Source organism: Hippocampus bargibanti, linkage group LG18, assembly GCF_051943395.1.
Source record: "Hippocampus bargibanti isolate YZ-2025 linkage group LG18, ASM5194339v1, whole genome shotgun sequence".
Classification (NCBI taxonomy): domain Eukaryota; kingdom Metazoa; phylum Chordata; class Actinopteri; order Syngnathiformes; family Syngnathidae; genus Hippocampus; species Hippocampus bargibanti.
The window spans coordinates 3,518,989-3,534,124 of NC_142751.1; the positions used below are offsets into that span (position 1 = coordinate 3,518,989).

Sequence of the window (15,136 nt, forward strand, 5' to 3'; positions counted from 1 at the left end):
CGACGTCACTTTTTTGTTTTTTAACTGACACCAGAAAAACGTTTTATAGCATCTAAAATACCCAAAACATGCAGTATATTTTTAGTCAAATGCAAAACACCAATAAAAATGACTTAAAGTGTCCAAAATCTGCAAATCTGCATCGAGCTGCTAATTGGGCCTTTTCAGAAAGTCAGTTCGTGACATCACGAAGAATGGAAGACGTCTTGCATTGCTTGTGAATCAAAACAATGGTTTCAGATTCGGAGAATATGCTTTCTTGTTACACATCCAGTTATGAATATGATTCAAATAGTTCTGAAGAGGAAAGCATACATGTTTGCAATCGATTAAAGAATTTATTTGTGCCATTTTGAGGCAACATTGTGGAAAAATCTCTCACCCAAAAAAAGAGGCACAAAATGGCGACCTGCTGTGGCCCCCTCCGTTTCCACAGGCTGAAAAAATCCTTATATGGCGCTTGGACGCCCTCTTCTGGCCTTCTGGCGGCTTTTGGGTGCAACACGAGGTCTCCAGACAACACAAGTACAGCAAAATACATTGACATGATGGAAGGACCGCTAGAATGCGTCTTTTTTACGGTCCTTTAGTGACGTCACGTACGGACTCGTCACCAACTCAAAAACAAGACTTCCTGAATATTCAGTGTGAGTCTTAAAATGTAAAATATAGCTATATGCGGTGGAATCGTTGTAAAATACGCTCAGTAGAAGTCATTTGAAGCCATTTTACAAATTATGGACACAACTTGTCCGGAGACGTCGGTTGTCCTTTAAGAGACTGCTCATATGTGTCAGAGAGATTCTGCTCTGACAACTGAGCTGAACTTTTATCTGCTAAGATTGTGCATGGTACAACAGAAAGTTAAAGGACAACCAACATCACTTTTTGTTTTTTAACTGACACCAGAAAAAAACGTTTTATAGCATCTATAATACCCAAAACACGCAGTATGATATTTTTAGTCAATTGCAAAACACCAATAAAAATGACTTAAATTTTCCAAAATCTGCAAAAAATTGAGCTGTGAATTGGGCATTTTCAGAAAGTCCCGCCCCCAGTTCGTGACGTCACGCCAAGATGTCTTGCATTGCTTGTGAATCAAAACAATGGCTTCAGTTTCGGAGAATATGCTTTCTTGTTACACATCCAGTTATGAATATGATTCAAATAGTTCTGAAGAGAAAAGCATACATGTTTGCAATCGATTAAAGAATTATATGTGCCATTTTGAGGCAACATTGGGGGAAAATCTCTCACCCAAAAAAAAGAGGCACAAAATGGCGACCTCCAGTGGCCACCTCCGCTTCCACAGGCTGATAAATTCCTTATATGGTGCTTGGCCGCCCTCTTCTGGCCTTCTGGCGGCTTTTGGGTGCAACACGAGGTCCCCAGACCAAACAAGTACAGCAAAATACATTGACGTGATGGAAGGACCGCTACAATGCGTCTTTTTTACGGTCAAAGGGCGGCCCTTTAGTGACGTCACGTACGGACTCGTCACCAACTCGAAAACAAGACTTCCTGAATATTCAGCGCGAGTCTTAAAACGTAAAATATAGCCACATGCGGTGGAATATTTGTAAAATACGCTCAGTAGAAGTCATTTGAAGCCATTTTACAAATTATGGCAACCAACAGGGTGTCCCCCGCCTCGTGCCCGAAGACACTTGTCCAGCAACCCCCGCGACCCGGAGACGTCAGTTGTCCTTTAATGTTCCATGTTTTTTTACGATACTATTTTCATTTCCCAGAAATGTTCTAGTCTTTTTATGTATAATTAGTTCCGTTTAGTACGACACATGGTTATTATGCTAATCCGGTTACGACTGTGCTCTTTTTCATCTCCCGTCGGCCATTTTGCTATGTCTATCGACCCAAAAGCAGTTTAAGGTGAATTGATATTTGCTTAGGGGTTTCTATACAGTACCACCGTGATCAAAATCTGTATCAGTTGCACCGAACGCGGAAGCTGCTCACGTGACTTTGTCACGTGACCAGCAGACGCCATTTTCTACCATTTTCAACCATTTTCAACCGTGGCGAAACGAAAGAATTGTGACCTCGGAACGAAATATACTGTACAAGACAATCGTGGCTGTTGAGGAGAATCCAACAAGGAGCAAATCCTCCATTGCAAAAGAAGTTGACATGCCGCAAAATACTTTATCAACGTGGTTGAAGAGTAAGGATAAAATAAAGACGGCATATGAAGTGTTGGACTTCAGACCAGGATCAAAGAGGATGAGAACGTCACAATACTGTAGTCTTCTCATACAGTATATAGTTGTTTGACACCAATTTCAACCATGGGAAAACGAATTGTGATATCCGAACAACGTACAAGGCAATCGTGGCTGTGGGGGACAATCCAACAAGCAACTCCTTCATCGCGGAATAGGTCCATGTGCTGCTACTTCATCAACGTAAGTAATGTAAACGTTGCAGTTTTCGTTTTCCATCCATGTATTTAATTGTATTGTATTCAGATATCTTCATCGCTTGCAATAATCACTGTTTTTCATATGTTTGTACATGCTGGCGTTCGTGGTTTCTCTCGTGTGTACAATGTCAACAATGTCGAGTGATACTCAGAGTTACGATTGCAAGAGTGTGTTATAAAAATAATAAATGACGTTTTTATTTAATGCATAAGTTTATTTTTTACTTCACTACAGTACAAAAGCATGCTAGATACGCAATCCATGAACCCAATGAGAAAATTACATGCCATATCAAAGATCCCCCATTTGTTACCCCCGCATCATGCAGTACGGCACAGGATCGGACATATCGATAGTACGGTTATATCGACATTTTTTCTGACTCCCAAAAATATCGATAGAATGAGACTTTACAGTAGTGTTATTTATTTCCTGTTTTTCTATGAAGAACCCAGAGAGTTATTTAGTTATTGTTTATTTTATAAATAGTGTTATTTATTTCCTGATTTTTTTTCTGTTAAGAACTCAGAGAAGGTTATTTGGTTATGTGTGGCTTTCTGGAAAACAATTTTTAAGCTCCCCTACCATCGTCACACTTTTTCTGTTACAAACTGACACCGGCCCCCCCATCACAGAAGGGAAAAGTTATGTGGCCCTCACAGGAAAAGGTTTGGGGACCCCTGCTATACATGGTTGTTTTTTTCGCGTCAAAAACGCCTTACTACACATGGCCGTTTTTTTCCTACCATGTATTTGTATAGTAAGGCGATTTTGGCTTGGAAAAAAATGAACATGAAGAAAAGCGCTGAAAAATAACACAGAACTCCACTTGGCTTCATTATTTTCCGATACGCTTATTTACTTTGAAAGGTCGGTTTCTAGCTCCGGAAACAGAACGTTCTTAAATTCGTACTGCTGACTTGACTATAAACAGAACCATTGAAAACATTTGCAGGACAAGGACGGAGAGACCCTGGTGACGTGACCCCATCAATTACTTCATAACGTCGTGGAGAGTTAAACCTTAAGTCCACGATGATAATGAAATGAGTAAGGTAAGACTCCAGTGCAACGTGTCAGAATATTATGCTGTACAAATGCGTGTGCACGTGCAGTTAAAAAAAACTCTCCCAAAAGGCTTTCCAACTCCAAAATTGACCAAGATAATTGACGAAATAACCCGAACCTTCTCCTGCATTCGCTCCAAGTCAACAACCCACGGTAGGGGATTGGCGGTGGCGAGCTGGGCACCGAGCTCGCGCTCCTAGCTAGTTGCTAGCGATGGAGCATGCCTCCCCGAGCCCACCAAGTCGCAGCGCCAAAGACTGGGGGGACGACGACGACGATGAGCCCCCGGACACTTGGAGTGACGACGACGGCTTGGACGACGCGTTCGGCGACCTGGCGGCTCTGCCGGTCGAGCTTAGCGAGCGAAGACCGACGTGTTTACGGTGCCGGTGAGCAAAAGGACGAGTGTTGAGATCTTCAGCGCGTTCGTGATGCATTTGGGAGAATATAGTCGAGATGGTCCTCCTGTTTAGATCATACAAGTATGATATTTATTTGCCCGAGCACAGAGAGCAGCTGCTGCGCTCATCGTCGTACGAGAAGTCACTCACATAGACCCTGGCTTTGATCGTTGTCAAGTCACGTGATGTCGCGTAGTGGCTGGGTTGCCAGATCAGCTCAGTATTACAGTATTACACAAAATGAGGATACAATGTAACGTTCTTAACACCCCCACTTATACTCAGTTTGCTGTAATGTAAACCAAAATAAATAGACCAATGTGACCTCTGTCTTACACATTTCAGCTTCCAAAAACAATGGGTGTAAACTCTCAAATACAATGGTTTTTTTTTTTTGCGTATTGGTAGTCATCAATAATGAAATCACCTTCCCATATGATTTTGATCACCTTGTCACTTCTTGACTCTTTGGTATAAATACAATAATCAGCTAGGTTTTGCTTGTACTCATCAGTTAAATTATCATGTAAAACCTTGTTCCCGTTTCGGTCAGATTGTTTGAGATGGTAAAGTGATTTTTCTAGTTTGTAAACTAGACCATCATCCTTTTCTCCATTTTCCAGAGCTGATTTTTGAAGCCCTACTCTTATAGCTGTTTGATTGGCTGTTGGTGAAAACGTCTTTCCATAGTCTGTTTTTCACCTGGCTATTGCCCTTTGCTACAAAGCGTGCTTTATATTGGTCTCTGACATCAACATCACGTTTGATAGCATATACCCATTTACCCCCCACTGTTTTCTTGCCCGCAGGTAGGGTTGTTACAGTGAATGTATTGTTGTCATTTAATGACTGAATTTTCTCATTCATGGCTTTTGCCCATTCTTGAGGATAATTTGATCTCATTGTGTTGCTTTGCGTAAGCGGGTTCGGTAAATGATACAACTTCTGGATAGAGTTGAGGTTCTTTATTAGGACGGCTGTGTTGGTTGGAGGGAGAAGGCAATTGACATGTGTGGCTCTCGTCTGTTAACTGCAGAGCTTACTTTCATGTTTGCTCAATGTATTTTTGGTCTCGGTCTGATTTTCATGAAATCAGTCTCTGAATGACATTCACATTGGCTCCAGTATCCAATTTGAATTTTAGATGAATGTTGTTCTCTTTCAGCGTAGTGATCCAATCTCTTTCTTCAACAGTCCCTTTCTGTGACTATGTGTCTGTTTTGTCTTTGTACCTTACTTGGTCCTCTGTCATGGTAGAACTTCTGTTTTTGTTTCTGTTGTTCTTTGATCTTCCTCACTTTCTCCCCTTCCTTTGTCTTTAGCAGGTTTTCCGAGATGGGTAAGTTGGATCTCAGCACACGTCCCATGAGTAGCTGGGCCAGGGACATACCACACTCGAGCGGCGTTGTGCGATACACCAGCAAGCTCTGGTCGAAATCCGTTCCGCTGTCTCTTGCCTTGTACATCAGCCTTTCACAGTCTTGACAGAACTTTCCACTAATCCATTGGATTGTGGATGATGTGGATTTGAGGTTATGTATTTAAAGTCCTACTCCTTGGCAAATTTTCTGAACTTCTCATTGGCGAATTGTGGACCGTTATCAGAAAATGTTATCACTGCTTCTGCTGTTGTAGCTTGAAGTCTGCAAACCTCTGGATACAGGGAGTAGTAGTCTGTGACCAAAAGATAATCTTTACCTTGTCACGAAAACAGGTCAGCACCCACCTTCTGGTATGGTCTTTCTGGTGCTTGGTGTGGGTGTAGTGGTTCTGCCGGTTGATTTGCTTGATATTTGAGGCAAATTGTACATCTCGACACTTGATCTGTGATGTCTTGATTCATTCCTGGCCAGAACATCAGTTGTCGTGCTTCTTTCTTGCACTTTTCAATTCCAAGATGTCCTTCATGGATCTTTTTGAGCATTTCACTTCTCAAAGTCTTTGGAATGACAATCTTACTGTTCTCCAAAGTCTTTGGAATGACAATCTTCCTGCCTTTGTATATGATGTCATCCACTACAGATAACTCCATCCTGTAGTTCCAATATTCTGCTGCGTCTGGTGAACAATTTTGTTTCACTTCGGGCCACCCATTTTTGATGATTTGTTTCAATTGTTTCAGTGTCTCATCTTTGTTTGTTTCCATCTGTATAATCTCCATCTTTGCATCTGCAACTGGCAATGCAGTGTTGATCATGTCAATTTTCTTTCTCACATGCTTGTTCGGATGTATGACTGGTGGCACACTTTTGTCCACTCTGATTGTGTGTTCTCGTGGTAGGCAGCCTAACCCTTGAAACACGTATTTGTACTGCTCCATCAGTTGATCATATACTGTCTCTTTTTGTCTGTCCACGACAAAAACTCTCTTCACTAGGTGTAGTCTCTCACATGCCGACAATCCCAGTAGACCCTGCACATCCCTTGGAACTATGATGAAAGATAGCTTATGGCCTGTATGTGTCACATTCACAATGCATTTTCCTTTCATGGGTATGACTGCACCCGCATAAGCTGTTACTTTCATGTTTGCTCAATGTATTTTTGGTCTCGGTCTGATTTTCATGAAATCAGTCTCTGAAATGACATTCACATTGGCTCCAGTATCCAATTTGAATTTTAGATGAATGTTGTTCTCTTTCAGCGTAGTGATCCAATCTCTTTCTTCTCTTTCATCTTTTACAGCATTCACATAAAGTTCCTCCACTTCATAATGATCATCTACTGCATCTACCTTGCCTTTGATTTCTTGGTTCCTGCAGCAACGAGCATAGTGATTTGCTTCATCACCGTTTTTACATATTTTCCCATATGCTGGACACTGCTTTGGGGGATGTTGCGTACCACAACGAGTACAACATTTTTGTTTGAATATCCTATATTTGTTGGGTTGTCCCACTCTTGCTTTCATATCAGCAGTCTTATTGTTGTTGGATCTGTGTGCATTTCTTTCCACTGCATCCACATTGCAGCTAGAATCATTTAGCAGCTCTTTAGCCTGTGATTTAACAGTCTCAGCGGCTATACACAGTGCTAAGGCTTTTTCCAGATCTGATTCTCTTAGTAGCCTTTCTCTCAGTTTATTATCTGTAATGCCACACACTATTCTGTCTTTGATCAGTGATTCTGTTAATCCACCGAACTCACATGTCTTTGATCTGTTTCTCGGCTCATTTGCATATTAGTCAATCGTTTCTCCAACTGTCTGTACACGTGAAGAATATGTGCCTTTCAAACGTCACATTGCGTTTCGGAATGCAGTAAGCTTCAAACTTTTTCATTATTTTTGAAAGCTTCATCTTGTCATCCTCAGCATCAAATGTGAAGTTATTGTAGACCTCTACGGCCCCCTCTCCCACAATGTGCAAAAACATGGATGCTTTCATCAGCTCCAATTGCAGACAAATACAGTTCAAAACGTTGCTTAAATCTCTTCCAGTTTTCAGCCACGTTACCTGTTAACTGCAGAGCTGTGGGTGGATGTAAAGCTTCCATTTTTGTCATTTTCTGCCGGGGGTTGTGCTCAAAGTCTTTCCTCCGTGGAATCTTCCGTTCCAAGTCCTTTTATCGTCCTTGTCTTCCAGACCAATTCTGACACCATGTGTTGCTTTGTGTAAGCGGGTTCTGTAAATGATACAACTTCTGGATAAAGTGTAGGTTCTTTATTAGGACGGCTGTGTTGGTTGGAGGGAGAAGGCAATTGACATGTGTGGCTCTCGTAGGCTCTCATCAGACTGACTTGCAGCAGTGCGCATGCTCCTTTGGTCTATAGCCAGGAATCACTAGTCAAACATGCAAATACGATTTGCTAATATCATTACACTCATTGCCTCTGCATATGTTTGCGGAACACCACACACAGCTCTGTAACAGTCGTCCACTGTGGTGTGTGCCTCATCGTTATCACTGTACTCAACCACAAAATCATCAGAGTGACTAGGTCTCTTTCTTTCCCTCGTAGGATACCTTCTATTTTCAGGTTCATCATTTGTGTCACTTTGTCGTGTGAGGATATGTTCATTTGGCCTAATCTCTGTGACTGCACTTTCACGTGCATCCCTGCCTTGTATACATGACTCTTGGGCTCTCTTATTACGCTTCTGAAAGACCACTAGTCTTAGGCCTTAATCTCATGCCATGATATGTGCTTTCATCGGTTTCATTTATCTGTGTCTCTTTCTCAATATGTAAATACAGTAAAGTCTCGTTATATCGATATTCAAGGGAGTCCGAAAAAATATCGATTATAACCGTGACTATCGATATATCCGACCCTGTTTGCATGTAATTTTCTCTGTGCGTGCATAGAAATAGTATCGATATAACCGGGACTATCGATATACAGTAAAGTCTCGTTATATCGATATTCAAGGGAGTCCGAAAAAATATCGATATAACCGGGACTATCAATATATCCGACCCTGTTTGCATGTAATTTTCTCCGTGCGTGCATAGAAATAGTATCGATATAACCGGGACTATCGATATATCCGATATCGATATAACGGGACTTTACTGTATCCAATATCGATATAACGAGACTTTACTGTAGTACAATTTTCATACACATGTATATCATATTTTGTCCCACCTTTTGTAATCAGTGCATTTTTACCTTCTTTAAATATCACTGTTGCCCAGTTGATGGTCGCTTTCTTTACAGACAAAATGTCTTGGGGGTATGAAGGATTGTATAAAGCGTCTTTCAGCGTTGCTTTATGTCTTTGTCCTCAAGGAGACCTCAGCATCTCCCCTTTTCTGTGCGACTCCGCTGCATTGTGTGCCGTCCGCCAGCTCCACGCGGTGTCTTTCCGGTCTGAACGTGCTGTCGAAATCCTTGAACATGGTCACGTCGGTAATGATATGCGAAGTGGCTCCCGTGTCCACCATCAATCCTCTCTCTCGGATGTTGCGACCCAACTGCTCCGTAGATCTGGTCTCGTTGTCCCTCATCTTGAGCATGTTGTCGGTGTCACCATCTTCTGACGCTTTCCTCGCGTCATCTCGACTGTACTTGTCCTTATGCCTGCACGTTGCATCTTTGTGTGTCTTGTTTTTGCAATGACTGCACCATGTCTTCTGTCGACATTCTCTTGCTTTATGGCCTTTGATCCCACACTTGAAACACACTATGCTTGTGTCATCACTATGCTGATCATGGGTGTTGGTTTTGTTGGTGTGTCGTCCACTCCGACCCTGTGTCTTCATCACACTGTCCCCTGACTCAGTGTTCAATTTCTCAGTTTCTTCAAAACTCTTTAGTTTAGTCTTGAAATCTGCAAACTTGATTTCATCATTTGAATGCGCCACATGTATTGCAAATGGCTTGAAACTTGCTGGTAGTCCTTTTAATACCATGGCAACAAGTAGTCCATCTCCCATAGTTTCACCCGCATTTCGGAGTGATGTGATGGCGGTTTCGGCTTTAATGATATAGTCTAACATTTTCATCGTTCCTCTTTTGAAGCGACATGAGCGTGGTGTAGATTTATTATCCGTGGTTTTCCTTTCCCGGCATAATCTCTCAATATCTTCAAAGACTTTCTTCCATCATCAGGCGCATCTCTCATTATTAGTGAGAGGCTCTTGTCATCAAGCATATTTATCAATTCGGCGTACGCATCTGCCCATAACCTGTTGAGATCTTCAGCGCTTTTGCGATGCATTTGGGAGAATAAAGAGTTGAGATGGTCCTCTTGTTTAGATCATACAAGTAGGATATTTATTTGCCGGAGCACAGAGAGCAGCTGATGCGCTCATCGTCGCATAGACACTGGCTTTGATCGTTGTCAAGTCACGTGATGTCGCGTAGTGGCTGGGTTGCCAGATCAGCTCAGTATTACAGCATTACACAAAATGAGGATACAATGTAACTTTCTTAACGAGATTGACTTAAGCCAAGCTAATGCTAAGCAATGTGTCTGGAAAGTGTCATTGGGAGTTTTGAAAGGCGCTTAGAAATAAAATGTAAATACACCAAAAAACGGATCATCGTCCCCATGCCAATATTTGTGGAATCATTTTTCCTCTTGTCTTCATGTAGTCGCCCCGAGAAGGTGTGTCTGTGTCCCTTTCTACCCACACAACCCCTGGACGTGTCCACATGTCTCTACATCGTCCAACACCCCGCAGAGGTGAGCCTTTTACCTGTCATTTCATGCCATCATTAGACTCTCAGAGATTGCTTCTGTGTGCCGGCACTGTAGGTGCTGCTGTTTTGGTTAACAACATCCAATGGCGCTTTGATAAAATTCCTGTTTGTAAAATTCATGCTTTCTTTCAGGAGAGCAGAGTTCTTCGCACAGTACCTCTTCTTGCCGCATGTTTACCCCCAGGAAAGTGCAACGTCATCATCGGGAGGCGATTCAACGAGGCAAAGTAAGCAGCACCCACTTGACCCCCCTGACCTATCCCGGCAGACCTCGGGTGGGGGGCGGTGTACGCCTTGAACTGTCCGTCTGTACTGTGAGACGGACATGATAACCAGTTTGGCCGCCGCGTCGCCAAGAAAAAGATCTGAATTTCTCACAGGAACCCGGAGCTGGCTAAAGTTTGCCGGGACAGCCGGACTCTGATCCTGTACCCGGGCCCCAACTCCCAGAAGCTGGAGGACTTGGTCCAGTTGCCAGAAGAAGGCACCAAGACGCATAATATTATCCTGATCGATGGCACCTGGAGTCAGGCCAAGAACATTTTCCTGAAAAACAGCATGCTGCAACTGCCTAGGCAGGTGGGTGGAGTCACATCCGCCACTTTATCCCCCAAATGGTGTTGTGTAGCCTCGTTCAAATGCTGATTGGATAGAGCTTAACGCTTATTTCCTGCCCTTAATGAGTACTACTTTACAAAAACACACTACTGACACAAGTCGAATGAAAAGAAGGAAACATTTTTCTTCACTCTAACTCATTGTCTGCCACTCAACCCGGAAGTAACGCAAATAGATAGAAAGCTAGCGAGCTAGCCAATAGATAGCTAATATAATAATAATACATTTAATTTCTAAGCACCTTTCAAAACTCAAGGATAGGTAGCCAGCCAGCTAGATAGCTATATAGATAATAGATAGCTAGCTAGATAGATAGCCAGCCAGCTAGATGATGATAATAATAATAATAATAATACATTATATTTTAAGCGCCTTGCAAAGCTCTCAATGACACTTTACAGTCACAGACAAGCATAGGTACTATAATAAATAAAATACAATCACAAAATAGAATACAAAAAATAAAATACAATTCTAAATAGAAACAAGAGAAAGAGCTACACAGAAAATGCAATTTTAAATAGGTGGGTTTTGAGATGGGATTTGAATGTGGGAAGAGAATCGATGTTAGGAATGTTGGGAGGATGTGAGTTCCAGAGTTTGGGGGAAGAGCAGCTGAAAGCCACGTCCCCCATCGTGCTGAAACGGGCAGGGAGGGGGCACACAGAGGTGGAGGGAGGAAGAGGATCTGAAGAAACAAGAGCGAATAGAAATTTGAAGAAGGTCAGATAGGTATGGGGGGGGGCAAGGTTCTGGATAGCTTTAAATGTATAAAGAAGAATTTTAAAGTTGATTCTATATTTGACTGGGAGCCATTGGAGCTCTTGGAAGACGGGGTGATGTGGTGAAAGGATGAGGTTCTAGTGATGATCCGGGCTGAAGAATTCTGGACGAGTTAAAGTTTGTGGAGAAGTTTCTGAGGGACACCAAGGAGAAGTGAATTGCAATAGTCTATCCGGGGGGTGACAAGACTATGAACGAGGATAGCAGTGGTATGAGGGGTGAGAGACGGGCGAAGACGATTGATATTGCGTAGGTGGAAGTACGCAGATCGGGTTAAGTTATTAATATGGGAGTGGAAAGATAGTGTGCTGTCAAGGATGACACCTAGGTTTTTGTCCAAATAGATAGCTAGCTAGCGGGATAGCTAGCCATGTAGCTAGATACATCAAGAAATATTCACACAAAATGCTGATGTCATACCATCGCCCTCCTGATTTGTTCGACTTCAGACGAGACGACTGGATATTGTACAGTACTTTACTTTATCGCCGGTGTTATAAACATTCAATGCAGCGTAAGAAACCTTAGATTCTCTTCTTTCATCAGAAAAATAGTTAATTCCTAAATGATATGGGTCTGGAGTTATCTGAGCTTGAAATGGGGGCGGTTGTACAAAATACAATCCATAATGATTGATATAGCGTTTTAACAACAGTTGAAGCTGTAACAAAGCACTAACATGGAAAAAAAGGAACTTTTGCCCCCTTGTAGAAGGAAAAAAACATTGCCAGAGGCCATGGCCAGCGCTTTATCTGCACCCCAGCAAGATAAAACAAACCTGAAGAAATTCGGGAATGGTGCTTTGTCATATTTTCAATTCCCGAATACATTCGGGGATGGCAATGAATGAGTTAATTGACACTGTGCTGACCACCTGGAAATGAGTCAATGATTGTTTGCTTGCCGTCCACGTGATCAAAGGTGGGTTACCTTTGTGTCCATCAGGCGCAGCTGAACCAAAGTCTTTCGAGTCAGTATGTGATCCGCACGCAGCCCACCAACATCTGCTTGTCCACGCTGGAATGCGCTGCCGTCGCTCTGTCCATACTGGAGTCCAATGACATTTTCCAAGAGGTGAAGAGTTAATTCCTAAATAATATGGGTCTGGAGTTATGAGCTTGAAATTGGGGCGGCTGTCCAAAATACTCAGCTTATGAATGCTTTAGCTCCCAAACTTTTCGCCTTACCAACATTAAATTGGCGAGAATATAATCTTGGCATACAAACTAGTGTTCGGCAAACGAACCAAACCACACAGCACCACGGTGGCTGGCGGACTAGTTTTCCACGACCCCTTTTGAGTGCAGACATGGTTTGATATCGAGTGGATTACTTTTGCTATTATGGGAGCGAAGAAGACCCCACCACAGACTAGTGCTAAGCCGAAGAGGACACAAAAGAAAATGACGGTCAAACAGATAAAGGAGATCATCGAAAAACACGAACAAGGTGTGCGTTTGTGTGACTTAGCTGTCCCACTACCACTATGCTAAGTCAACCATTACTACGTGTGGCTAAGGGTGTTTCTGTGCTGTCTCAGCAATGTTCTCAGGCCATAGAATAGGTTGGAAAAACTTCTGTTGATTTGGATTAGCGAAAAGCAGCTAGTCGGGGACAGTGTGAGTGAGGGTATTATCGCCGAGAAAGAACGGCAACTCCACTCTGATATCATCAAGAGGTAACTTCATCAACGACCATCACAAAGGTGAATAAAACAACTTTATTATACAGTACTGTTTATTTCTTCAATGACAATACAATAGTCGATTTATTATACATAAAATAAGGTCTATTTTGGGTAGTTTTAAGGCTTATTTCGTAGAAAATTGTTTTATTGGGATCTGGGAATGGATTATTCTCATTGTAATGGTTTCTTATGGGAAATAAATGTTTGGAAGACAAACTTTTTGCCTTGTACCCGCTTCAGGGAAACAATTAAGTTCGTAAGCTGAGGTATCACTGTACAATACATATTGATTGATATAGCACTTGAACAACAGCTAAAGCTGTAACAAAGCGCTGACATGGACAAAAGGCAAATGCTGCACCCTTGTGGAAGGGTGCAGAATTTCAGGGAAAAACATAGCCAGAGGTCTGACCAGCGCTTTATTGGCACCACCATAAGAAAAACAAAAACCCGAACAAATTCGAGGAAGGATTCACACTTTTCAATTCCAGGATAAATTTGGGAATGGCAGCGAATGAGTGAAGCAAAAAGCAAAAATGACAACTCTCACTCCATGCCCTGATGCCATCTGTGGCAATCTTCAAGAGATCAGAACTCAGCCTTTCAAAATGACAATTTTGTTTGTTTTTCTTCCTGTGTTTCACCTCAGGTACTGTTGAGGCCACTGAAGGCCCTGTGCACCTTCCAGCTGGAGCATGGCGCCCAGGTGCACCACAGCAAGGAACACCTGCTGAAGAACGGCATGTACGACAAAACCATGCCCAAGAACAAGCGCAAGATCAAGAGGCTGGAGAAGCTTGTGACCGACCGCAACTGCTTGCTGAGATGACCGTGTGCCAACCGGCATTGACAGGCTATAACAATCTTTTTTTTTGACGTTTTTTTCTAGGATTATTTTCTTTTCTTCATGCGACCACATTTGTGTGTAATCGCACTTCCAAACACTTTTGCTTGTATTTTATAGACCGTGCAGGGTGACTTCATGAGGGGAGGCTCCTAAAAAGGATCGGTCATCATTTGAATTCTATTACAGTGATACCTCAGCTTACAAACTTAATTGGTTCCCCGAAAGTGTGTGTAAGGCAAAAAGTTAGTCTTCCAAACATTTATTTCCCATAAGAAAGCATTAAAAATGACAATAATCCGTTCCCAGGTTCCCATAAAACATAATTTTCTACAAAATAAGCCTTAAAACTATACAAAATATATCGTATCGTATCGAATTCAAAATACCTCTGTTTACATTCAAAGCCATCCATAACCTTGCCCCTCCCTATCTTTCTGACCTGCTTCAAATCTCTGTTCCCTCTCGGTCCCTCAGATCCTCATCCTCCCTTCACCTCTATGTGCCCTCTGCCCGTCTCACCACGATGGGATGCAGAGCTTTCAGCCGCTCTGCTCCCAAACTCTGGAATTCTCTTCCACCCAACATCCGTAATATTGACTCCCTCCCTATTATCAAGGCTCACCTCAAAACCCACTTGTTTAAAATTGCTTTCAATGTATAGTTCTATCTGCTATTTTATTATGTATCATTTTACTTATGGTTTTATTGTTATGTGCTTTGTTTTATTGTTTTTATTGTAAAGTGTCCTTGGGTGTTTTGAAAGGCGCTTGAAATAAAATGTATTATTATTAATTTATGTGTAATGAATGTGCTATTGTATTGTAATTAATTTATATTATGTTTTTCCATTGCAAAAAAGCAGCCAACTTTCGGTCGTTTGTGGCGCTTCTTTTTGTGTTGTATCACCCCCTGTGGTCGAGGCGCACTTAACAAAAGGAGGATAATTGGGGAAGCAATGGACCGGTCGCATTTACCGTACATTTTAGGTATTGCATTGGGACAGTTCAGCTAAACAGTGTAAATTAAACGGATTTAGCATTATTGTCAATTTGCAAACGTAGTCCCATGGCAGGTTTTATTTTAGTCCTTGATTTCAGAATATCGTCTAAAAATGCTCATGCGCTACCGTTGTTGGGA

At 42.1% G+C, this 15,136-nt stretch overlaps 1 protein-coding gene across 3 annotated transcripts; it reads left to right on the forward strand.

Annotated features, from left to right (window-relative positions):
- Positions 1 to 2,671: 2,671 nt before the first annotated feature.
- dtwd2 (DTW motif tRNA-uridine aminocarboxypropyltransferase 2) lies at positions 2,672 to 14,791 on the forward strand. 3 transcript variants are annotated; one of them, XM_089020392.1, is made up of 7 exons: positions 2,691 to 3,499; positions 3,582 to 3,901; positions 9,957 to 10,047; positions 10,197 to 10,291; positions 10,445 to 10,643; positions 12,411 to 12,539; positions 13,802 to 14,791. In XM_089020392.1, the coding sequence occupies exons 2-7, from the start codon at positions 3,726 to 3,728 to the stop codon at positions 13,979 to 13,981; spliced, it is 870 nt and encodes a 289-aa protein (XP_088876518.1). In that variant the 5' UTR covers positions 2,691 to 3,499; positions 3,582 to 3,725; the 3' UTR covers positions 13,982 to 14,791. The 3 variants fall into 3 exon arrangements, with proteins under 3 accessions (XP_088876520.1, XP_088876518.1, XP_088876519.1); XM_089020393.1 differs by having other exon boundaries at positions 3,653 to 3,901; XM_089020394.1 differs by lacking the exon at positions 12,411 to 12,539 and having other exon boundaries at positions 2,672 to 3,499.
- The last annotated feature ends 345 nt before the right edge of the window (positions 14,792 to 15,136 follow it).